The following is a 24,221-nucleotide window of genomic DNA, read 5'->3' as shown; positions in this document are numbered from 1 at the left end:
GCTATACTTGGTTTTTTAATCTTGGTGATGAGGCTTTCTCCCATCCCTTTCTCTGCTTGGAAACTGTTTTTCCTTTATTGTCCAAAAATATTTCATGTCCCGACGCCCCCTCTGACCCCCAGTCCCATTGCCAGGATCCAGGAGGGGAACTTACCTCCTGGCTGTGCAGATGGCAGTAGATGGCAGCAGCAGTCCATGCTGGGAGCTGTGAGTGGCAAAATAAGCGATAGAGGGGATCACAGGAGGCTGGCATTTTAAATATCATGATTTTTTTCCCCTGGCACATCTCTGGTTCTGATTTTTTCCCCCAAATCTCCTACATGTTCTGTAACAATTATCCAGAAGGGTTTTTCATTTTATTTGCTGTTACACTTCTGCACACGGCTGATCGATAGAAGCCTTGTCCATGCACCCCTTAAAACATAAGCAAGAAGAGAATTTGGGAAGCTCAGATGATTTCTCTGCAAAATACAGCACTTGGATTTATTCTTGGCTTTTCTAACACTTCTATCCCTGCATACGTGCTTACAAACCAAGGTGTTTCCAAATTACTTATTTGGTTCCCTGTGCCTCTGAAGCTGCAGATCTGTATTAGAGCAGAGAAATCTGGAGGAACTGCTTTTTTTCCTTTTCAACACTCTCTTTAGTTTTAATTGCTGTATCTCAGTACCATGGATCATAATGAATTGAAGAAGACATTTTCTTTATTTATACCGTGAAGCAGGATCCCACAGGACAAAAAGATGGCCTTTTTGTAATCTTGCAAGCTAATACAAGGTTTTGAAATATGGTCAGTTTGCCCTCTCAAGTGACCACAGCGGCAAGGGATTCAGCCATTGAACCTGCCAAGTGGATGAAATCCCCCAGGACTAGATTCAGGCAGTGCTCCAGGGTCCAGGCCTGCTTGATGCCCATGCACACCCCACCAGTCTGGAGCTCACAGTGCTTGCTTTTTTTTTTTTTCTTTTTCCCAGAAGCAATGCTGATTTCTTCACACTCTTCTTTCACTTAAAACACCTGCTCCCCAAAAGCAACCTGCAGATTAACAGCTTCTCAAGTCAGGCATATGCAACAGCTATGCGCAGACAGTCAGAGACATTAGCTGGGAGCAGAAGTCTAGAAATCCCCAGTATTTTAGCTACCAAGCAAACCAAGAGAAATTGTTTGACAAATAACGAAGTAACTGCAAGGCGCTTCACTCTTGTTGGGCTCTGGGTGTTGCCTGACTCCAGGAAAGCAGAGTTATCCCTGCTTCACCAAGATAATCCTCTTGCCATGAGCACCCACACTCCACCTAGCTTGTGAAGGATCACAGAAACACAGCATCATAGACTCACAGAATGGTTAGAGTTGGAAGGGACGTCATCTAGTCCAACCTCCAAGTCACCTAGTTCCAACCCCCCTGCCATGGGCAGGGACACCTCCCACTAGACCAGGTTGCTCAAAGCCCCATCCAGCCTGGCCTTGAACACCTCCAGGGATGGGGCATCCACAAGACAACACCTTGAAAACAGCGTCGTTCCTGACCTCTAGGCAGTGACTCCTGGATCAGTTGCCTCTCATAATCATAGACCTTTGTGGCCGGTTTTGCAATCAAAAATGACCTCTCCTTGACAAATTACTTTTCTGGGGTGTGATCCAGCCTGTTGTTTAGAGGTTACATGCATAAAAAAGAGCTGCATAAATTACTGACACTCTCATTAAGCGTTAGAATTGCGTTTTGGAGAGAAGCAGTGAGACTGAAGACAGCACTGATATGCAAAATAGTGTCTGTGATACAGATAGGGAGTTCAGTATTTCACACAGAAATCATAAATTGCATGAACAGATTTCCTATTCTAGTCATAGAAAGTCTGTATGTTGATGTAATTTCATTCCCTGTGGCTCCACCTGCTGTATCACTACCCTTCGAGTGTTTTATTCTCCCCTTGTTTTAACCAGTTCACCACAGGCTGCATTAAGCCTAGCGCAGGCAGCAGGGGCAGACACAAACAGCACCAGAAGAACCATTCAGATGGCCTTCAAGTGATAACGTCATGTTATAACTGGTATGTTGCTTCTGCTTACTTTTGATCAGAAAGAACACTATTTTTGGCACTGGAGGATAGTTACGTGCCAGCCTTGGGAAGCATGTTTGAGCTGTGATGTACAGGAGAAAGAGTGAGCTACGTATGTTTTGCCATTTTTGTGGCTTACATTGTATGCAAGATCAGAGGTGTTCGCAAGAACTGGACAATAAGAGTGACTGTTACAAATTGTTAGGTGAAAACAGGAGTTCATGTCTTGAGTTTTACTTGACTTAGTAGTAAAGCAAAGTTAGATCAAACCCTATATTTTTAGACTATTCACACGACATGTAGTCTAAATACATGTAATGTAAAATGGCATTAATTCTTTGGTAAGATTTTTGCCATCTTGGATGTTGGAAGTCTGACATCATGGGTTATTTCCAAAAAGTAGCAGTACTGTTTCACAGTTTGATTTGACTGGGATCCAGAACTGAGGAACCAGTGTCCATGCTTAGAATTTTTGGCTTTAGGGTCATTTCTCTTGCCTTGGAAAGAAATATATACCCGGTGCATGGATGGTGATAGACAGAAATGAGAAGAGTAGCTCCGTACTGCATTTGATGGTTCCAAAGGTTGTCAGGAACTTGGAGTTTTTTGATCTCTGAACAGTACCACTGGTTTTGTACTTAGTAGAAACTATGGTACTCAGCTGCCACCATTAACTAAGGGTATACAACTTGTCATTCACAAGCTTACAGTGACGAATGAAGGCACACAGCCTGGTGTTAGTTTCTAACAGCAACTCAGCAGTTGGAGATGTGCATCTGTAGCTGGTAAAGCATGCAGGTTGCAGTTAAAAGTTTCCAGATTATTAGAAACAACTTTGAAGGGGATTTAAAAGTAATATTAAAAATTAAAAGGAATCTAAAATGTTCCTTAAGGCAGAGTAAGCAGCAAATCCCACTGCATTACCCTAAGCACAGTGGCTGGACTTCCATCATAATTAGCCACATATCTTCATTATCTAGACCATCTCTTACAGGTGAAAATGCCTATTAATACTCACTTTGAAGAAGCAGCTTGTGAAAAGTAAAAGTAATATCTATGAAGGTTGTACTGACCAGCCTCAGTGTAAAGAATGGATTAGCCCTCCAGCAATGGATATTCCCATCCTAAGACATTACTGCACGTAACTCATCCATAAAATTCTTCATTTACATAATTAAAAAGATGGACCTGTTGGACCACCTCTCCTGTGAAGACAGGATGAGAGAGTTGGGGTTGTTCAGCCTGGAGAAGAGAAGGCTCCGGGGAGACGTTATTGTGGCCTTCCAGTATCTGAAGGGGGCCTAACGAGAAAGTTGGAGAGGGACATTTTACAAGGGCATGTAGAGATAGGATGAAAGGTAAGGGCTTCAAACTGGAAGAGGGGAGATTTAGATTAGATAACAGGAAGAAATTTTTCACTATGAGGGTGGTGAGACATTGAAACAGGCTGCCTTGGGAAGTTGTGGATGCCCCATCCCTGGAGGTGTTTAAGACCAAGTTGGATGGGGCTTTGAGCAACCTGGTCTAGTGGGAGGTGTCCCTGCCTGTGGCAGGGGGGTTGGAACTAGATGGTCTTTAAGGTTCCTTCCAACCTAAACCGTTCTATGATTCTATGGCAGCACCTCAGCACCTAGTATTTATTTTTCTTTCTGCATAGCAATTGGGGGGGGGAGGGGGGGTAAGGTTAAGAAATGTTTTAAAATACACAAAAAGCCTGGAACATTCCTTGGAGTATCTGAGGTTGGTTTGTAGGTGTATAATACAAACTTGACTATATTGCTATGTCCCAGGAGGGACCTTTAGAAAATGATAAACACAAATATAAAAAAAGTGTGACACAGGATTAGCTGAATCCAGAAAGAAGACAGAAGACAGAGTCTGCCTAGATGGCAAGAACTTTATCAAGGAAATCTTTGATTCCTGCCCAGGAAACACTGAGCTACATTCACTGCAGAAATACATGAAATTGCCTCCTTGTCCTAGGTAACCTCTTCCTTTACACAGAGTAGGGATCGCTGTGGGTGGCTGGAGTATCTGCCTTTGTAGTGTAAGCAACAGTGGTTCTGATTTTCAGGCATGGAAAATAGGGCTCAGACCTAGTTGTCAGCTAAAAAGGTCATCAGCACAACTATTCTGTGGTGTATTTTAGAGCTGAATTTTGGATATTGTTTGTCAAGGAACAGAGAACAGATTAGGATGAGAAGAAATGAGGAGAATATATATAAGTCTGCATTTGAAGTGTACTCAAGCAAACAAGTGAAACCTCTGCAAATAAAGAGTGAAAAAAAGCAGCAAAACAAGCTGGTAAGTGTAGGAAAAAAAAAGGAGAATTGAAGAAGTCAAGCTGAGTTAGGTCTTGCACAGGGCAGCAACGGGTTCTTAAAGCATTTAGAGAAAATGAGAAGACAGAAAACACGAATCGGTTTTCAGTGAGGATGAGATTGAGATAGTAATTTAGATACACTTCAAAACAAACAGGATTCTTTGCTTTGGTTGTTTGATAATAATAGTGATAGCGATGTTGATATTATGGGTACAGAAAAAGCTTAGTAAGGGTGAAGAGATGAAAGTTGAAAAGATTACAGTGGGTTAAAAACAAAACACAAGAGCATAAAATGCTGTAGTTGGGATACCGTAGAAATATCAGATGGTGCAATAATATAAAAACATTCATGGGAATGAGACACAGATATAAAAACTGACCCAACATGTTTCCATGTCAACATGTGTTTCTTGTTCAAACAGTTTGCAGACCTCTGAAGCTGAGAGCGGGGTGAAGGGGATGAGAGGAAAATGCTATGGCATTTAAGACAGACAGACAATGTTGAATTCACAAGGGAATCTTTTTATCCTGAAGGCAATTATATATTCTGTAGTCTTCATTCCTCCCAGGGCCTCACTTGCTTGAGATTATAGTAATTAGGTATGAGGGTAATATAGCAGCAAAGTAAATTTTGGAGCAGACGGGAGTGGAGCTGGCAAGTAGCTCTATTGAGACTGCACCTGGTACATGGTGCTCAATCAGGTTATACCTAAAAGACTTCAAAAAAACCAGGAATTAACTCTCTATCCAGAAAGGATCCCCATTAGATCAGGAAGCTTTCAAATGTGCAGAGGGTGTGGCATCTGACTTGGGTAGCACCTATCTAAATGGAGAAGGCAGGAAAAGGGATGTAGTGGGGTGGTTAAATGTGAAAAAATAAAATAAAATAAAATAAAATTCCTTAAGGTCACACAACATAACCCAGTGACAGACCCAAGAACAGAAACTCAAATTTTTCAACCTCTCCTTAATCTCTAGAACACAAAGCGAGCTTCCAAGCTGTGGCATTTGTCACACAAGTTGCAGGCAAGCCACTTCGGAGTCACACTTACCACACTGAAGGGCTGAAAATGCCCACTGCTACTGCTGACACAGGTAGCTGGGAGCAACCTGTCGCTACCCTGGGGTAGTGCCCCTGGTATCTTCCTATTCAAGCCTTCCTTCCCTGCAGTTCATTCTCTAGATTATGTGCAGACAGTAATATGTGGAAAGTGAGGGCTTGTGGCTAGAGAGAGGTTACTGAAAGCTAAACATTAAGGCCTCTTCCACTTAGCTTTATTTATTCCAGTACACTTAATATTTCCCATTAACTGCTGAACAAATGTAATGACTCAGACATTAATGAAATCTGTATGAAGTGTGCATGGCTTAAGCGGGGACAGCCTAAAAAGCACAGCACAAAGAGGCGTTCTGCAAGAGATGGAGAGGGATCACCTGGGTAACATTTGTGTTGGACAGCAGTAGATCAGGCAAAGAGAAACATCAGGATGTGTGTCTTAAAGGAGACCACACTTTAGCCTTCTTATAATGTTACACACTTCTCCAGTCATTGTGGAAGGATATTGCACAACAGCTGGGGCTTGAAGTTACGTTAGAAAGACTTCAAGAACATAAAATATTCCCTTTGTTCTCTTTAAGTCTTTAGAGCAACCTGTGTAGCTTGCTGCAATTTTTCCTTCCAAAGAATACATTCATTCCTGTAATCACTTTATGGCTGGAAATCTGCTGGTGAGGATGTTATGAGTAAAGGAGACTCAGCCCTTGAGATCAAAGGGTTTAGTTACTGCTGAGCAAGGAAGTAAGACTGTGGATTTTGGGTTTTACATTAATGATTATTGTAGATTATGACATTACTTTCAGCTAAGTATTCCCATCTGTATTTATCTGAAGGGTATCACTTATACACTGTTATCCAAGTTCAGTGAATTATCCTAGCTGTCCTGTAGTCTTTTGCTGTGCACATGACAAAAGACCTTTCTAATCAGGAGCCTTTGACTGACTTGCTACAAAGCCCAGACAAGACAGAAATCTGCCAAAATCTTGTGAGATAGATTATAGCATGCTCAGCCTGAAAATGCATAGTCATGCGCCCTCTGTAATGAAGTTAGGTGTCTATTTAAGCTAAGGAAGAGATACTTTTTTCCCCAGCTATGCTCAATGACTGGAAATGCAGGGCCTGCATTTAAGATGCAGTGTTCGTGCATGTGTTACATCTACCACTGGCATATCTGGTTCAGGCTAACAGCTGGGTGTGGTGAATCCACGATAGGAGCATCGTATTTCTTGCTGTCCCTTTAACTTAGCTACACTGACCATGGTGTGTCATTACATCATGAGCATTAAGTATCCACAACTGAAACATGTTTTGCTGCAAAACGCCCTCACTACCTGAGGGAGCTGCTGGATGATTTGGGTGAAATCAAGAAGATCTGCCTAGTGTGAGATCCGTTGTGTCTTTTATGGTGCATTAGGGTGGCACTGGAGATTTTGTAAAGAGAGATAAACAGTCTTGGACTTTTGCCACCCTTTGAATTCTCGGCTGCCTGTGCTGCCTTCATGTTGAGCTTCCTCCCTGCTTGATGCTGCTTCATAAAGTGCTGGACCACGACAGAAACAGGCATGATACAAACATCAGGGTAAGTCATTTCACTGAAATAACATGCACTTGGCTGAGGGTTTCTCCCAGCTGAACAGGGAGGGATTCGGAGACTTGTTAACACTGTTTTCACTTCAAAACCAATGAGAAACGGGGAATTTCTAGAACTAAGAGACAATCTACTAAAAACTACCAGCTTTTTCAGCTGAGTTCCCTGGGAGGAGTAACCTCTTCCAGGAGTCAACCCCTCCTCAGCTCCCATGCTCTGCAATCCAGCCTTGATGCTTCCTTTTTCAGTCTCTTTGAGGTTTTCTAGCTGTCTGAGTACATCAGTACCCAGCACTGACACAGTGTTTTAACATATCATGAAAATTACCAAATCTCTCCTTTGCATGTGTGTGGTAAAGGGAAGCTTTTTTGCTTCATCTCATGAGCAAGCAACTGAGTTATAAAGAGGTTAACACCGTGGCTGGACTGGGAATTGAACCTTCATCCTCTGAGCTTCAGATCCAGGGAATTAATTAAAAATTGATTCGGGCCCTGACAACTATCGAGGTTAACAGGAAGAAAAAAAAACATCCATGCAGCAACAAAGCTGCACCCAAAATAGAATAAGACCTTGCCTGACAGTGCGGGTTGTTCAGTTCTCTTCTCACCCTCCATGCAAAGGCTGTAGTTAGGTTTTGTGCAGTGTCTGGATGCCTGTTGTTTGCCATTTTGTGGTTACGAAAACAGATGACTTATGTCACATCAATAATCTCATATCCTTGAGGTATTTATATCTTATCTAATCGCCACGTAATGGATTATACACCGTACTTGCACTAGGGGTTTGAATTTCATTATTCTTATTAAGATGTTATTTCCATAGCTGCTTCATTCATTTTCATTTTGCAGAGGCCTGTGCTGAAATTTTGGTGGCTTTGCTAACCAATTACAATAATGTCTTTCAATTATGCTACAAACAGAAGACCCTAGCAGCTAATATTTAGAGTGTAAAATGTTCATCTTTTATTTGGCCTGACACTTGAGATGTGCAAGCATCCTCTGGTACTATTGTTATGCTAAAACATTTACAGAGTGGGATCAAATAGCACACACTTCAGACACATAGAAAGAGACATGTTACCTGCCCCAAGGAGCTTGTATTTTAGGATAAGGCGAGACAAATATAAGACAAGACACTTGACAACAGATCAGTTCAAGAAGAGTCTGGGGGAGGAGAGAGAGAAGCGGGTTGGGAGATGAGCTCCAGAAGGACGTTTTAAATGTATGGCAGCATGTGAGAGGCGCAGCACTCTCAGCGGGAAGGGAAATCAGCTGCAAGGATTAGGACCTTTGACTGGAGGCAAGAGATACGGGGAGAGCTGCACTTTGCAAAAAGCTTGTTGCAAAGCCCTTCAGATACTGCTGTCAGGGTAGTTTTCAGGGGAAGTGAGAAGTAGCTACATCTGTCTAAAGACAGGCAGGCTGTGGTGAAAGCCCTTCCGTCCCCAGCCTTGACAAGGTATTCAACGAGAGCTTCTTACGTCGTCTTCCATTCCAAGCAAATTTTCCTCCTGTTAGTATCTGCGCTGGTTATGCATCCCGGGGACAAGTCCAGCAGGAGCTGGGAGGAGTCAATACTGTGGTGATTTCTCCTTGCAGCTCTCTACTTGATGGTGTTCACATAGACCCAGAAAGCAGGAATCCCTGCACCTAGCCGCCTTTTTTACTGGATAAAGAGAGGCAGCAGACAAGAACCATGGACTGGGATTCATTAGCATTGTGGCAGTAGTGTTACTAGTTTGAAGAATGAAAGGGAGAGACAGACAGGAGTCAACATAAGATCTGTGACCTTTGTGAGACCTTGGGATGAATCTGTCTCCTCTTGATGTGGGCTTTGAATGAACAGCTTACCCAGGTGAACCATCCAACTGCATCTTGGTTTCAAGAGTGCCGTAGGTGTGACTGACAGTTAAAAGACACAGGATGAGAACTGTATCCTCTGGAGCTTGCAAGCCATTGTTTCACTGAAGCTTTCTGCTAAGAAGTGACATGTCTCTAAGGAAAACTAACTGTATTATCTTTCATTAATTTGACATTAGAGTATGACCTTTGTCTCAATTAAAGAGGATCTGGGGAAAGAGATGCTGCAGAAGGCTCCGCAATGATTGCACAGTCACCGCAATTCTGCCCTACTTATTCCACCTACTGTCTTAAGGTCTGAAACCCTGACATGCCGTGGAAAGAAATGCAATGCTTGGACTTTGGAGAACTTTATGAACATTAGTAGTTTATGCTAAATGCCTTCTACCGCTGAAGCTTGCAATGAGGCTTACATTAAAGCTTATGGTGACAGGGCAAATAGGACAATATGACTTCGTGTTGGCTCCATCAACTCCCCTTGTGCTGGTGGTGTAATAAGGCAACTCTGCGCTTTGGTCACTGTAGAGACTGTGACTTTGAGTGGACTTTCTCCTTTTGGCTGGGGATGAATTGCTCTTTAATTTGGGCTGAGACTGCCCTCAGAAGTGGTATGGCTCAAGCTCATGAATTTTAAACTGATTGGTCAAAGCAAGGGGAAAAGCCTAAGAGCAACAGATGTCATCTACTTGTGCAAAGCATTCAACACCGTCCCACATGATATCCTGGTCTCTAAATTGGAGAGACATGGATTTGACAAATGGACCACTCAGTCGATAAAGAACTGGCTGGACAGTCGCACTCCAAGAGTTGCGGTCAACGGCTCGATGTCCAAGTGGAGAGCAGTGACGAGTGGCGTTCCTCAGGGGTCGGTACTGGGACCTGTACTGTTCAACATCTTTGTTGCAGACATGGACAGTGGGGTTGAGTACACCCTCAGCAAGTTTGCTGATGATACCAAGCTGTTTGGTGAGGTAGACACGCTGGAGGGGAGGGATGCCATCCAGAGGGACCTGGACAGGCTGGAGAGGTGGGCCCAAGCCAACCTCATGCAGTTCAATAAGGCCAAGTGCAAGGGCCTACACGTGGGTCAGGGCAATCCCAAGCACAAATACAGGCTTGGCAGGGAATGGCTGGTGAGCAGCCCTGAGGAGAAGGACCTGGGTGTGCTGACTGACGAGAAGCTCAGCATGAGCCAGCAATGTGCAATTGTAGCCCAGAAGGCCAACTGTATCCTGGGATGCATCAGAAGAAGTGTCAAAGAAGGTGATTCTGACCCTCTACTCCACTCCTGTAAGACTCCACGTCGAGTATTGCATCCAGCTCTGGAGTCCCCAACATAAGAAAGACATGGACCTGTTGGAGCATGTCCAGAGGAGGGCCACAAGGATGATCCAAGGGCTGGAGCACCTCTCCTATGAGGAGAGGCTGAGACAATTGGGGCTGTTCAGCCTGGAGAAGAGAAGGCTCCCGGGAGATCTTACTGCAGCCTTCCAGTACCTAAAGGGGGCCTACAGGAGAGCTGGGGAAGGAGTTTTTACTAGGGCATGTAGTGATATGATGAGGGGGAATGGCTATAAACTGGAAGAGGGCAGGTTTAGATTAAACACTTGGAAGAAATTTTTCACTTTGAGGGTGGTAAGGCACTGGAACAGGTTGCCCAGAGAGGTTGTTGAGGCCCCATCGCTGGGGGGGTTCAAGGCCAGGCTGGATGTGGCCTTGGGCAACCTGGTCCAGTGGGAGGTGCCCCTGCCTATGGCAGGGGGGGTGGAACTCGATGATCTTCAAGGTCCTTTCCAACCTAAACTATTCTATGATTCTATGATTTATTAGCTACAGATCTCTGAAAGACAATCTGCCCTTCCCTGCATTAATCATCTGATGTCAGATTACCTGCAGTGATTATTTTGCTAACCAAAAGCAGGGGAAGGAGAGGAAAGATGGGGATCTTTTCCCCAGTGAACCTACAGGGATGCTATACAGATGGACAAAAACGCAGGTGCTAGTGACAAATGCACACACACAATAGTTCCCTGAGTACATCCTGATTATCAGGTCAAGTGAAATGGCTGATGGCTTCAGATGACAGAGATGCACATTTGGTTTAGTGTGGCTGTGAAATTATAAGACCTACCATCAGAGTGAGAAAGGAAGTCAGATAGCGGCTACGACTTGGGAGATCTGGTTTCAAGTCTCTGTTCAGCAGCTTCATTATGCAAATTACTATATACCTTTGCACCCAGCCTTCCTGTGAAGTGCAGATAATGTTTGTAGTTGAGTAGTTATATAAGAGATTGAGAGGCCCTCAAATGCTACGTACACAAAACAAGGTCTGTTGCACGCAGGACAGGGAAGAAAAGACATTTCAAGTACTTCAAAAGCTATAGGATGTTTGCATTTCCTAGCTATGAAATATTTTCAGAAAACCCTTGTCACACATGCCTTATTTAACTGTGTCTTAACGATTGTGGGACAGATTCCCTGAGCCAGTAGATTTTTGGTTGCATTCCTTGCACATCACCAAGAAAACCTGGAACAAAACCTATGGGTTTCCTATGCTAAACTAAACCTGGACTCTGTTCTTAATGTTATTTTAGTTCTGGGATATGACTCTTTTTTTGTGACGGACTCTTTGTTTAGTTAGAAAAAAACTGCCGTGGTGCTTCCTTAAAAGCCGTGGAAGGATTTGAGGTCTTACGTCATGATTTTTAATTAAAGTAATTGAACAGACTGATGAACCCTTAACACAGTATGACGAATGAACTCTTTGTAACAGAGATTATAAACTACTTCTTTGAAAAGCATTTATTTGAAAGAAAAACCTAGAGGTGCTAAAGAAGCAAATATATGATTCATGTAATGAAACTTAACTTCTGTGATAAAATAAGCTGAAAACACGTATTTGTCCTTTTGTAATTGGTTCCTGTCTGTGTAGGTACTAGGTACATCAAATTAAATTTAAAAAGTCGTATACCAGGTAGCCAAGTACTAAAGGCATAGAATTTAAACTGTGCTAGATGTGAATCTGCACGGATTTGATTCCCACGCCTAACAGTGCCCATTTTAGTTCAAGTTTTCAGAAGCAACCCCAAGTTGAAGCCTTACAGCAACTGAAAAGGGGAGAGTGCAAGCACGTTGTTTTCAGACCCCAGCTGGAGAAAACACTGAGCGACCTGGTCTAATTTCAGCGTTAACCTTGCTTTGATCAGGAGGCTGGGCTGAAGACCTCCCGAGGTCCCTTCCAACCAGAGGGATTCTGTGAAATACAGAAGCAGCTATCTATCCTAATGATGCCTCTTCAGGCAAGACATGCAAACACATACAGGCACACATGAGATGCAGGTCAAAGCTATGCCTTAAGGCATAGAGACAGGCACATGGAGAATCAAGAGATAACAACTACTTCTATCTAATAATATTAATTTTCAGGGAGTGCTCAGCTATTACTACTTCTGCCACAGATATATCGAGATTACACCTATAGATGAAGGGTTTTTTCTTCTACCAGAGATTCTGGCAGCCTGTGATTTTGTGAGTCTCTGTTCTGTTTTTAAAAACATTACATTTCTAGTCCTTGGCTAGAAGAAAAAATACCTAAATTCTTCTTCTGCATTTCAGAGTAACACAGAAATATCCTTCAAGTGTAGAACCATATATTTTGAGAAATATATTTGCTATTACAAAGAAAAAAAGCTGTAAGTTTCATAGTAAAATGCAGAGGTGATGTAGGATGGTGGTCATCTCCACCATCAGTTCACAGAATACTTCTGGGACTTTTCACATTTTCACACGGCACTGCGTCTTGATTGAAAGTAACCTTCCTGCTGCAGGATAGGAAAACTCCTCCTTTAAATTTACCTATTTTCTTCTGTCTGAAAACCCCCTAAATTGGCTGCTGCAAAACTGCAGTACTGGTTATAACTGCTTTTACAACTACATTTATATGTGTTCAGATAGAAAAATTGTATATACCTACCTTCACTAATCACTGCTTATATCTTGCTTTAAGGCTTTTCTCTTGAATGCTGGAATACTGGAATCCTTAAGTAATTCATGAGGCAAGGTAAGATTGCCCTCAGCAATACTACAATTAATACTTTGTAATACTTTTCTCCAGAAAAGTATGCACCTTGGAAATATCGGTGTCATTGATTGTATTTCTCGTGTAAGACTCCATACTAGCATTTTATTTACTCATTAATCAAAAAACAGAGGTTTTTCTGGAATGCCAGGGACCACCTGTGACTAAGACCAGAGCAGAAAGAAAAATTTCTAAAAACCTGCAGGAAAGTCTGTGATGGAGATGGCGTATCTGTAGCCTGTGTGCTAATACTACATTTTACTTTCTGTTTTCTCTGCTATTTTATATCAGTTAGCTCTGAATGTTATAAAAATCAATGCATATTTAAGAAAAACTCTAACCATACTGTACATCTTACAGTTTACAAATCTATTTTAGTTATGTAATAAAGGTGTAACAGTAACAGTTCTGGCAAAAACAGATCCCCTCAGGGTGCTGAGAAGCTGGAAAGAAATAAAAGGAGACCTCAGAAAAGGAAAAATATCAAGTTTTGTGGACAAATTTATAAAAAAGCTACAGTAAGTATGTTTTAGATGTACTTGATTTCAGGCTTTCATTTTTAAGACACTTCACAACTTGATAAGAAGTAGATATTTTTGCATGTGTGTGCTCAGTTTTTCAGGATTTCCAGTTTCTAAGCATACATTTCAGGGCTGGGGATAAGATTCCCAGGACTCCCAGCTGAGCAGCTACTGCTAAATAAAAGCTTATATACAGCATGCTATTGCTGTAATATTTGTTGAAATGTACCCTGATAGGAATTTGAAGAAAAAAAAAAAAGGAAACGATCAGGGCCTTTGAACCTTATTCATAATAGGAGTAAAGCCTCTGCAAACCAGACTGTACAGCTTGTGCTTTGTGCAAAAGATATGCTAAGGATGGGCAAAGGACAGGAACTGAAAAGCAAAATTCTAGGCAAAATACTAACTTCAGACAGGTATACAACTAAACATGTTAAACACCAGCAAGTCTAGAAGCTTCAAATTGACATGATTCATCTTTTAAACAGAGTAAATACTGCAGGTGAGGGCCTCAGGAGGCAAACTCTTTTCTAGAAAAAAGAGTCAGAGGTTGTCTGAGAGGGTGAGAAAAGCTAAGGGGTGTTTGTTGACAAAAAAACCCCAAACAACCCAACCCACAACAGGAAAGGCTCTGAAGATGACATGTTAGCATAACATGTCCTGGGGGAAGCTGAGGAGAGAAAGCTCTGAAAATCCCTCCGAAAAACCGTGTCTCCCTAGTTGCTAGTAACAGCAGAGAGCCTGCTGAAGAGGGTGGGGATGGAGAGAGGTCTTTTCCCCAGGGAAGATCTGGCTTCTCATGGCCACAGTGTGGTTTAGGGCAAGAGGTGGGATCTGTTCAGAAGGATTTGGCTTTATTGGTATGAGGCATGTACCGAGCCAACTGCTTTCTGAAGTCCTAGACATAATGATATAGCAATTTGCTAGTGAAATGAATGATTGCAAGGTTATTTTCTACAGTGGTACTTACTGTTTGATAGTTTGTCTGACCTTTTCATTGAAAATAAATGAAGGGATTTTCTGACATGGATTTCTGCAATTGGATCAGTAAGCTGCTTTAAAAGAATAAAGGAATTCAACTCAATCTGAAATTGCATCTGTTTGTAGTTGAGGTTGCATGGATGTAAATCTTGTCCTCTCTAGCACGTTCATCCACAAAAAGAGGTAGCATATAGCAGATCTAAATAACATTTTTAGTGACCTGTGCTTTCTGTGCTGCCCTGTCTCTTTCTGTCGGGGTCCCCATGGATGTAGAAATAGCAGTAGCAGCAAAAAAACTGCAGAAGACACTGGAATAGTCAGACAAAAAAAGACAGCAATCAGCACTGCATTCAGAAAATATTCACAGATCAAACACTACAACGGTTATGTAAAACGGGAATCTTTTTATACTCCAAGACTTGTTTCAGTTAGGTACAGGATAAACTTAAATCTAGAGGTCTGGGCATGAAAAAAAATTTTTTGGAGGAAAATGAGCTCAAAAGTCATGCCAGACACACAAAACTGTGCAGCCGTAACTACATGTGCAGCATCCAGTGCCATCTGTTTGAACAGAGCACATGCAAGCACTAAGAACTGCTTCAGACATGCCCTGACTGTAGTTTGTTTAGCTTATACACAGGAGTTTAAGTGACTGATAGCCAGATTAAAAGTTTTGTCATTTTTCTTACAGAGCAAGCAGTCATACCCGTGAAGGGAAGCGTTACGAGCACTCATAGCTCATGGGGATGGATTCTTTGATGCACTTCAGTAGAAAAGAATATTCTCAATGACCTGATTGTGTGCAGAAGACAGGCAACGCATTTTGGCATTTATGTAGACCTTTATGGATCTGCAGCTCCAGAGATGTACACCTTCATAGGTTCATGCTGTCAAAGTTCACCTGGCTGCTTCGCTGGTGGAAAGCTGCTGAAGGATTTTACCGATTAGAAGGTGTAGCATGCAGAGAACTACAGTTTCTAAGTGCTCTGTTTAGAAACTCTGAATTCCACCTGTCAACCTTTGGTGAGGTCTCACTGCTAAGACTTCAGAGGTAAATGGGTTCTTACTGTGTATGAAAGACTGAAATGAAAAAAATAATCAGCATTAGGTTGGTCCTTTACCCAGTCTGAGGTACTGTGGAGCTAATGTCAGTGTGCTTGGAAAGAATCTGAGGTGTTACAGAGACATCTCTACAGAGATACTATAGAGAATCTGAGACATGAATGAGCTGGGGAGAAAAAGGGGAATTACTTGAGTATATTGAAATAAGACTTTTGACTTACATAAAGAACTGGCCTTTTAGCATATAAGTACTCTGTAAAAAGAAGGGACTGGAAATTTATATTGTTCAGTGCATGACCCAGGCATCTGTCTTCACAGCTATTTACAGCTTTATGTTCTCAAAGCATCACAGTACTTCCTCCTCAAAGCAGGAATAGGAGACAGGTATTCGTCTCCATCTATTCAGTGGCTAGTGTGTACTGCAGACAAAAAAAAAATACATATAGGAGTTTTAGGGTGAGGAATTGAAAGCAAGTCCTTCTTTTTAGATGGTCATGCTATAAATGGGGGTTGGACTAGGTGATCTTCAGAGGTCCCTTCCAACCCCGACCATTGTGTGATTCTGTAAATAGACAGGAAATCCACAGGATTTCAATGTAATATTTTTTTCCGTGGTTGTGTCTCCTCTTACTCTAAAACAGAGTGAAAAAATTAAAGGGATGTGGGAATAATGCTTTTTTCTTTATTACAAGATACAGAAAAAGGCCAATTATCTCAAAAGATGAGAATGTGCCAGTAGAGCCCACTGGGAGCACACGGAGAACCACACAGCTTGAATTGGGGTGAGAGATTGGGGATTTCTCTAAACAAGACTTGGCTGTCACAACCCTTAGCGCCCAGGTATGTACTGTCTGCAAGGAGGAGTAATTATGGTGCTTTGGTGCTACAGAATTAAAGCTGGTGATGACATCTACTTCTATTTTTTTTGATACTACATTCCTTTCTGTAAGTAAAACCAGGCAATATTATAATGGGCATCCCAAAACTTTTTATGACACATTCTCTTCCCTCAATTATTTTGGGAATTGACAGCATTATCATGTGCCGCATCTCTTTCCACTTGCATGGTCAGAATGGCAGTTGAATTTAGTAAGAAAATTAATCAGTGAGCCCCACTAAATGCCGGATTACTAAATTGTTCTAGAATTCTTCATGTAGTAAATGTGGCCAAAAAATAAGCCTTTCCTTTTTTAGGACTGCCATTGATCCCAGTAAATGCCTTTAGTATTCTCCCTCTCGGTAATTACCAGGGTTCATTATACAATCGTAGATGTGATGAAATGGCTTGCCTGCCTTTGCAGCATGCCAAAGACAGTTACGCATTAGTAATAAAAACATTTTCATAGCCCATTTCACCCCTGCTTATAATCACTTAGCATTTTTTATAGAAATGCAAGATCATCGCCAATACCTTGACAGGTGATGCGACATTCATGAATCATAAGGGAGACTTGAACCATCCATTGGGTGATTATTTAAGGGAACTCATAAACGAGATCCCAGAAAATCAACACATCATGCTGTGTGTGTCAGCAGGACCGAAAAACTATGGGTAAATGTCAGGTAGAAAGGTGTGTATACAAAGAAAAGGGCTTACTCTGAATCAGGAAAAATCAATTTTGGCAGTTTTGAGCAATTCAGTCTCAGGTTATGGTGCAGCTTTTAAGGCAAACAACCTTAAAAAAACCTAGAGAGCCACTGCAGGTGCCAATTGTCAGGAAGAGCACTACCAGGCAATAGAAACAAAAATACTTCAAGAAAAATCCTTTAGTTCAGCAGTATTCACAATTAGAGGCTTAAACCCAAAAAGATAAATTGCAGCCTGATGATTTTTGGAAATTGGTGTACAATGGAAATAACCCTTTTCCTGAAATTTTACAGGGACCACCAACTGCACTAAAAGGTATTCTGTGAAACAAGTACTGAATAATGCCAAGTGAACATTGTTAGGTCTGAGAACAGCATACACTATTGCAATGCTTGGCAACCTCTGTATAAAGACTTGCTTTACAAATATCCTTTTATTAATACTGTAGAGAGCTTATTGTTTGTTTTGTTCAGCTGTTCTCCATCCATGAAATGAGTTATTGTAGGTTATTTGATGTGGTCTGCTTGTGAAAGTGATGAAACTGGGAAAATCCACACCATAGGCAACTGAAGAGTAGGTGGGTAGTCCAGAACACAGTCCCAGGGAGGAAAAAAACAAGAAAGAAAGACAGAAAGAAATTTTTAACAGTAATTTAAACACAAACTGTATCTTTCTTTTTAAAACCTCATGGGGTAACATGTGAGTTAGTTACAGCTACAAGGAAACTGATGTGCGCTGGTGGCATTGAATTCTTTTGAGATTTTGAAGATGCTCCCCAAAACCATTGTAGTTAATTGTTGATGGATTTAGATGTTCTTATACCAAAAGCATTCAGATTAAGAGTAGAGCTCTTCTGTCAGATTCGCTAGTGGTTTATATATTGAAAAGAGCTGCTGCTGGGTGTAAAATAAAGATGTAGGAACAGACTCATTTAAAGCCTGAGACTGCTGAAGGAGAACACATCCAGCTGTGTGAAGAGAAATAAACCTCTTCTAAAGCAACTCATCCAGTCTTTTGTCCCCAACAGAGAAAGCTACGTGTACTTTGCAATTTCAGCAACCATCTCAGAAATATCCTGTAACATCTTAACAGGAAACATTCTTTGGATGGGACTCAAAATTGGGAGTCCTTAAAGAGGGGTAAAATCCCCATTAAAAGTCTGAGGAATAGAAAGCTCTTAGAAGCAGCAATGGCAGTGCAACAGTTGGGCAAGGGGTGTAAATCAGACTGTGATTAAATTTTGCTGTATCTTCTACTTATCTGTTTTAATTTGAGACAGTAAAATGAGTGCACAGTCCAAAATAGATCTGGTGCTCAGTCACAAGAGAGGGAATGAGGGGCTCTTCTTGCAAAGGAGGAAACCAGAAGAACTGCAGCAGCCCAGGTTCTAGCTGTGCAGGTGAAGGCTATTTTCTATAGACTACATTTAAATGAATTTGAGAAAGCTACAACTTGCTCCTTTATGCTTCAGAAATGTCTGACATTTGAAGCAGGGTGACGTGGATAAAAGAAAAGTCGATATGTTTCTTTTAAAACAGGCAGAAAATAGACATCCGTAACAAATTCAGTACCTGCCTTGTAAGTCAGAAAGCCTTGTATTGCATGAAACACATTTCAGGAAGACATGTCTGTTCAGGAAGATGCACCAGCAGACACATTTAATCGCTGGATAATAAAGGGCTCTCTTGTTAATGGGTATAACATGCACAATTTAGTTTGTTGTGCCCTCCAGGCTCCAGTCTGTGTCATTAAAACCCACCTAATGCTGGGGATGCTTTTATGAAGCATGGGGATATTTGCGTGAAAGCACTGGTCTGACTGAAGAACTCATCTTCTGCTACGCACAGATATACTGAGAGGGTCATATGGAAACACCTGAAATGTCAACTGCATACTATTATTCTCAGATATAACAACTGAAATGTAGAAATTGGTTAAAATAATTGTCTTTTTTTTTCTTTTATAATGATTTTAGTATTTATATAAACCTTTCCATGTTTCTTTAATATGTTCTCTGTTGTTACAGAGGATATCTGTAAGCATCTCAAAATAAAACAAGACTGCAGCAGTGTATTTTTATTAAGAAATGTGGTACTTGCAAAAGCATCAGTGGATTTGTTGAAATGAGTTTTGAAATGACCCCGTCCAAAACTCTGTATAGCATATAGTGTACATACAGCATATGAAGCGCATATAGCGTATGTATTTAGTAGATAGATTTTCTACATCTGTAATATATTTTTTTTATATATTATCTATATTATGGCTGGCCTCACCATTACCTTTTTTCGTACTTAATGATAAGAATACACTTTCAAAATGTGTTCAAAAGACAACCCTTCTTTCTGTGAGGTAGGAAAAATGTACAGCAATTGCTTCAGACAACAGAGAAGTTTTTGAACTCTAGGGTGAATTACTCCCTATTTCTTAGGGTATTCCTGTATAAGCATTTCACAGTCTTTCTAGAAAATGTAATACCGAGATGGGGGTTGGGGGAAAAGCAGGATGCCACTGCAAATCAAAATCATTTTGAAATCAGGACTTAAGGCATTAGAATTTGCCTGAGAAGTTTCTGGTGGGTGGGAACCCATTTTCACAAGTAGTCAAAAAGTTATTTTCTTCTCTATACCAATGTTAAAAACTTCATACAAGGCAACATTAAGCAGAGATTGAAGAAGTTCTTGAGAAGTTTGTTTTGGCTTTAAAGTTCCCCATTTTAATAAGTGAATAGTGCACACACCTCATGGGCAGACAAGTCAAAATACAATATACCCTTTGGCAAACTCTTCCCAATTAGTGAACAGGGTCTGACTTTCCCTTTCTTTACTGGCCAGCTGCACCAGCTGTGGACGCTCTTTCGCACAGCTGTCAGCGTCAGATCTGCGGGACATGGAAGCGGTTGCCCTCCGCTGCTGTGCCACCGGTGGGAAAAAATTAATATCATCTGCCTGAAGCTGAAGGGATTCATAATGCAGTTGTTGCTAAAGGCATAATTTTCCGCGACTCGAGTAACACCCGTTTTAAGCAGCTCTGCCAAGGGTCAGTCTTCTCAGCTACTGCCCCGGTTGCCAAACGCTTTCAACAATCAGCGGCCCGGGGGACCAGCTCCAGGGCGGCCAAGTCCGCACTGGGGAAGGGAATCGCCTTTCGGCGCTTCTGGAAGTTTCTGGAAGGCGGGAGGTGGGCCCGGCCTGGGCCGGAACCGGCAGCGCGTGGGCGGGGCTGTGACGCGGAGGGGGCGGAGCCACACCCCCCGGCGGTATTTATAAACCGGCTGCAAAAGCGCGTGGCGGTGTTAGTCGCCCGGCGGGGGGCAGCGGGAGCCGTCGGCAGAGAGTCCGCGGAGCCGGAGCGGCACACGGGGGGCTGCGGCGTGGGAGGGCGGGCAGGGGGCTGGGAGCGCCGCCGGCTCGACAGGTAAGAGCGATGGGTGGTAACTGGTTCCCCCTCCTGTTTCCACCTTGGAGATAAGAAATAGTATAAAAGTAGCCCAAGAAAGGAGGGTGTTAGGGAAGACACCACCGTGAACAAGTTGAGGAGGACTCTGTCAAAGACTGCTGTCACTTCTGGGACCAGTCGACGGGCTGAGCCTCTCTTCCCCCCCATGAGGACGCTTGTGGGTAAGATTTGAACACTTGGCCACATCAAGTGCTTCCCCGGGAAACTTACAAATCTGTATAGAGTTGTTTTATAACTTTAGTGCATTTGTAACCGAGCTATAGTACTGAGCATCTTTAGTATTTGCATGTGCTTTGCAGGCAGTCACTATCAGCGGCAATCCAAAAAACTTGTGTATCTGTTGCCTAAATAAACTGCACTGTGTAGGCAGCAAGTCGTTTGGGTTTCTCATTGAATGTGACCAAAGAGTGGCCGTGTTAGTTCATGAGCACGACTGGGCTGAAGGTGCAGTCTGCTGTTAGTGTATACAGAACTGTAACAGTTTATACTAAGCGCCCCTGGACTGATAGTGGTGAATTGGGCATCACTCAGAATTTAAACCTAGATGCACCTCGCCTCCCACCTTGGTGAGGAGTGTTAGAACGCAAGGGAGTTTATTTTCTGCCAAAACTACTTTACCCCTTAATGCAGCAGGCTGTCCTGAAGCACATAGGAGTCCAGGAAGGCTGTGCACTCTTTAAGAAGGAAGTCTTCAAGGTGTAGGAGCGGGCTGTCCCCATGTGCTGTAAGCCATGCTGGTGGCAAAGATGACCAGCCTGGCTGAATAGAGAGCTTTGGCTGCAGCTCAGGGAAAAAAAGGAGAGTCTGTAGTCTCTGGGAGATAAAGCAGGCCACACACAGTCACTACAGAGATGCTGTGAGGCTATGCACGGAGAAAATTAGAAAGTCCAAAGCCCAGCTAGAAATTAACCTGACTTCTGCTGTAAAGAATAACAAATCTTTCTAGCAGCAAAAGAAGGGCCATGGACAGCATCCATCCTCTTTTAGATGCAGGGGGAAACATGGTGACTAAGGATGAGGAAAAAGGCTGAGGTGCTTAATGCCTTCTTTGCCTCAGTCTTTAGTAATAGGACCAGTTGCACTCTGAGGATTCAACCCCATGAGCTAGAAGATAGAGACCAGGAGCAGGATGATCCCCCTGCGATCCAGGAAGAAATGGTCAGTGACCTGCTGCAGCATATAGACATAAACAAGTCTATGGGGCCGGATGGAATCCACCCAGGAGTTCTGAGAGAACTGGCGGAGGTGCTCACCAAGCCACTTCCCATCATTTTCCAAGAGTCTTGGCTGACTGGGGAGGTCCGAGCAGATTGGAAACTAGCCAGTGTGACACCCAGCTACAAGAAGGGCTGGAAGGAGGGTCTGTAAAACTACAGGCCTGTCAGTTTGACTTCAGTGCTGGGGAAGCTGATGGAGCAGGTCATCCTGAGTACCATCATGCAGCATGCACAGGACAACTGGATGATCTGGTTTAGTCAACATGGGTTTGTGAAAGGCAGGTCCTGCTTGACTAACCTGATGTCCTTGTACAACATGGTTGCCCTCTTAGTTGATGAGGGAAAAGCTGTGGATGTTGTCTGTCTGGACTTCAGTAAAGCCTTTGACACCATTTCCCACAGCATTCTCCTGGAGAAACTGCCTGTTTATGGCTTGGATAGGCATACACTTTGCTGGGTAAAAAAACTGGCTGGAAGGTTGGGTCCAGAGAGTGGTGGTGAATGGAGTTAATTCCAGTTGGCGGCTGGTCATGAGTGGTGTCCCCCAGGGCTCAGTACTGGGGCCTGTTCTGTTTAATACCTTTATCAATGATCTGCATGAGGGGATCGAGTGCACCCTCAGTAAATTTGCAGATGACACCAACCTGGGTGGAAGTGTTAATCTGCCTGAGGGTAGGGAGGCCATGCAGAGGGATTTAGACAGACTAGGTCGATGGGCCAAGGCAAACTGTATGAGTTTCAATAAGGCCAAATGCTGGGTCTTACACTTTGGCCACAACAACCCTCACCAATGCTACAGGCTTGGGGAGGAGTGGCTGAAGAGCTGCTCAGCAGAGAGGGACATGGGGATGTTGATTAATAGCCAGCTGAATATGAGCTGTCAGTGTGGCCAAGAAGGCCAATGGCATCCTGGCCCGTATCAGGAATAGTGTAGCCAGTAGGACCAGGGAGGTGATTTTGCCCCTCTACTTGGCACTGGTGAGGCTGCATCTTGAGTGTACTGCATTCAGTTTTGGGCCCCTCATCACAAGAAGGACATTGAGGCACTGGAGCGTGTGCAAAGAAGGGCAATGAAGCTGGTGAGGAGTCTGGAGCACAAGTCTTACATGGAGTGGCTGAGGGAACTGGGGTTGTTTAGCCTGGAGAAAAGGAGGCTCAGGGGAGACCTTATCACCCTCTACAACTACCTGAAAGGAGGTTGCAGAGAGGTGAGAGTTGACCTGTTCTGTGAAGTAACAGGTGATAGAACAAAAGTAAATGGCTTCAAGTTGCACCAAGGGAAGTTTAGATTGGATATTAGGAAGAATTTCTTTACTGAAAGGGTCATCAGGCATTGGAACGCATTACCCAGGGCAGTGGTGGAGTCTCCATCCCTGGAGGTATTGAAGGGTCATGTAGATATAGTGCTCAGCGACGTGGTTTAGTGGTGGGCTTGGCAGTGTTAGGTTAATGATGACACTAGATGATCTTACAGGTCTTTTCCAATCTAGGAAATTCTGTGGTTCTAACTTTTGTTCATGATACAGCTGACAATGGCTACAAGCAAACCTGTGCGTCCCCAAGCAGGTTTAAGAGGTACCCATGGGTTCTTCATGACTTTTGAGAAAAGGGAAGCGGATAATACTTGTATTTGCAGTTGACACTGACCAATTGCAAGGTCACTTATTTATACAGAAGGTGCTTTACTATGGGGCAACTTCATTTTTGCTTTCTCCCAGTTCTCTCTGGGCTGTCAGGTTGGCATGTCCTTCTAGAGCCAGGATGCTGCTCATTATTCAGGGAGTTATTGCATGTCAGGTGAAGGCATCTTTACAAGTAGGTTAGTCTAAAATTGAGTCACCAGGGTGTCATGGTTTTAATTGAGCAACAATGCCTGTGCAGGCTCCGTTGGCCTGCTGACAGTGTGACTGGAGCTTCTGAAATGATAGTCCAAGCTGACATCCTGCTGGCTGGAAAACACCTGGAGAAGATTACTGCCAGTTAAAAATAGAGTAGGACAGTGAGAAACGGACAGAACTAAAAAAACCTTCTCACCTTCCTTTTCCCACAGTTCTGTCCAACATGGGGGCAGAGTCTGGTGTTTTCTCACAGAGGCAGCCCCTGCTACCAAAACCTTGCCACATAAACGCAATACAGGTTTAATCATCTTAAGTTTACTTTTCAGAAAAGGTACAGTTGTCTTAAAGAAATGACAAGTATTTTTGTTGCTCTACTGGGTTTCTCCTAGGGAAGCGCATGCCCAGTCTGTACTTGGGTAGTACCCCCACTGGAGGGATGCATTGACAAGGTCTTTCTGCTATCAGCACAGCACTTGTTTTGTTAAAGCCCCAGAGGTTTCAAACAAAGGTTAAGCTCGTTGAGCACCTTACCAAAGAAAAATGAAACTAGTCTGTCCTGGTCTAACAGTATTTCTGTGGTAATGGAGTTGGAA

General features: G+C 42.9%; 1 protein-coding gene across 1 annotated transcript in view; it reads right to left on the bottom strand.

Moving 5' to 3' along the window:
* The window catches only part of SEL1L (sel-1 suppressor of lin-12-like (C. elegans)), a 188,622-nt gene extending 168,617 nt beyond the window's left edge, over positions 1 to 20,005 (bottom strand). Inside the window, exon 1 of the mRNA XM_009895896.1 lies at positions 19,942 to 20,005. Within this exon, the coding sequence (XP_009894198.1) occupies positions 19,942 to 20,005 (64 nt within the window). The remainder of the gene's footprint in view (positions 1 to 19,941) is intronic.
* Positions 20,006 to 24,221: the final 4,216 nt, after the last annotated feature.

The sequence above is a fragment of the Charadrius vociferus genome, unplaced genomic scaffold (assembly GCF_000708025.1).
Source record: "Charadrius vociferus isolate BGI_N301 unplaced genomic scaffold, ASM70802v2 scaffold102, whole genome shotgun sequence".
NCBI lineage: Eukaryota > Metazoa > Chordata > Aves > Charadriiformes > Charadriidae > Charadrius > Charadrius vociferus.
The sequence above is the reverse complement of the archived record's forward strand: the minus strand, read 5'-3'. Positions and strand labels throughout refer to the sequence as shown.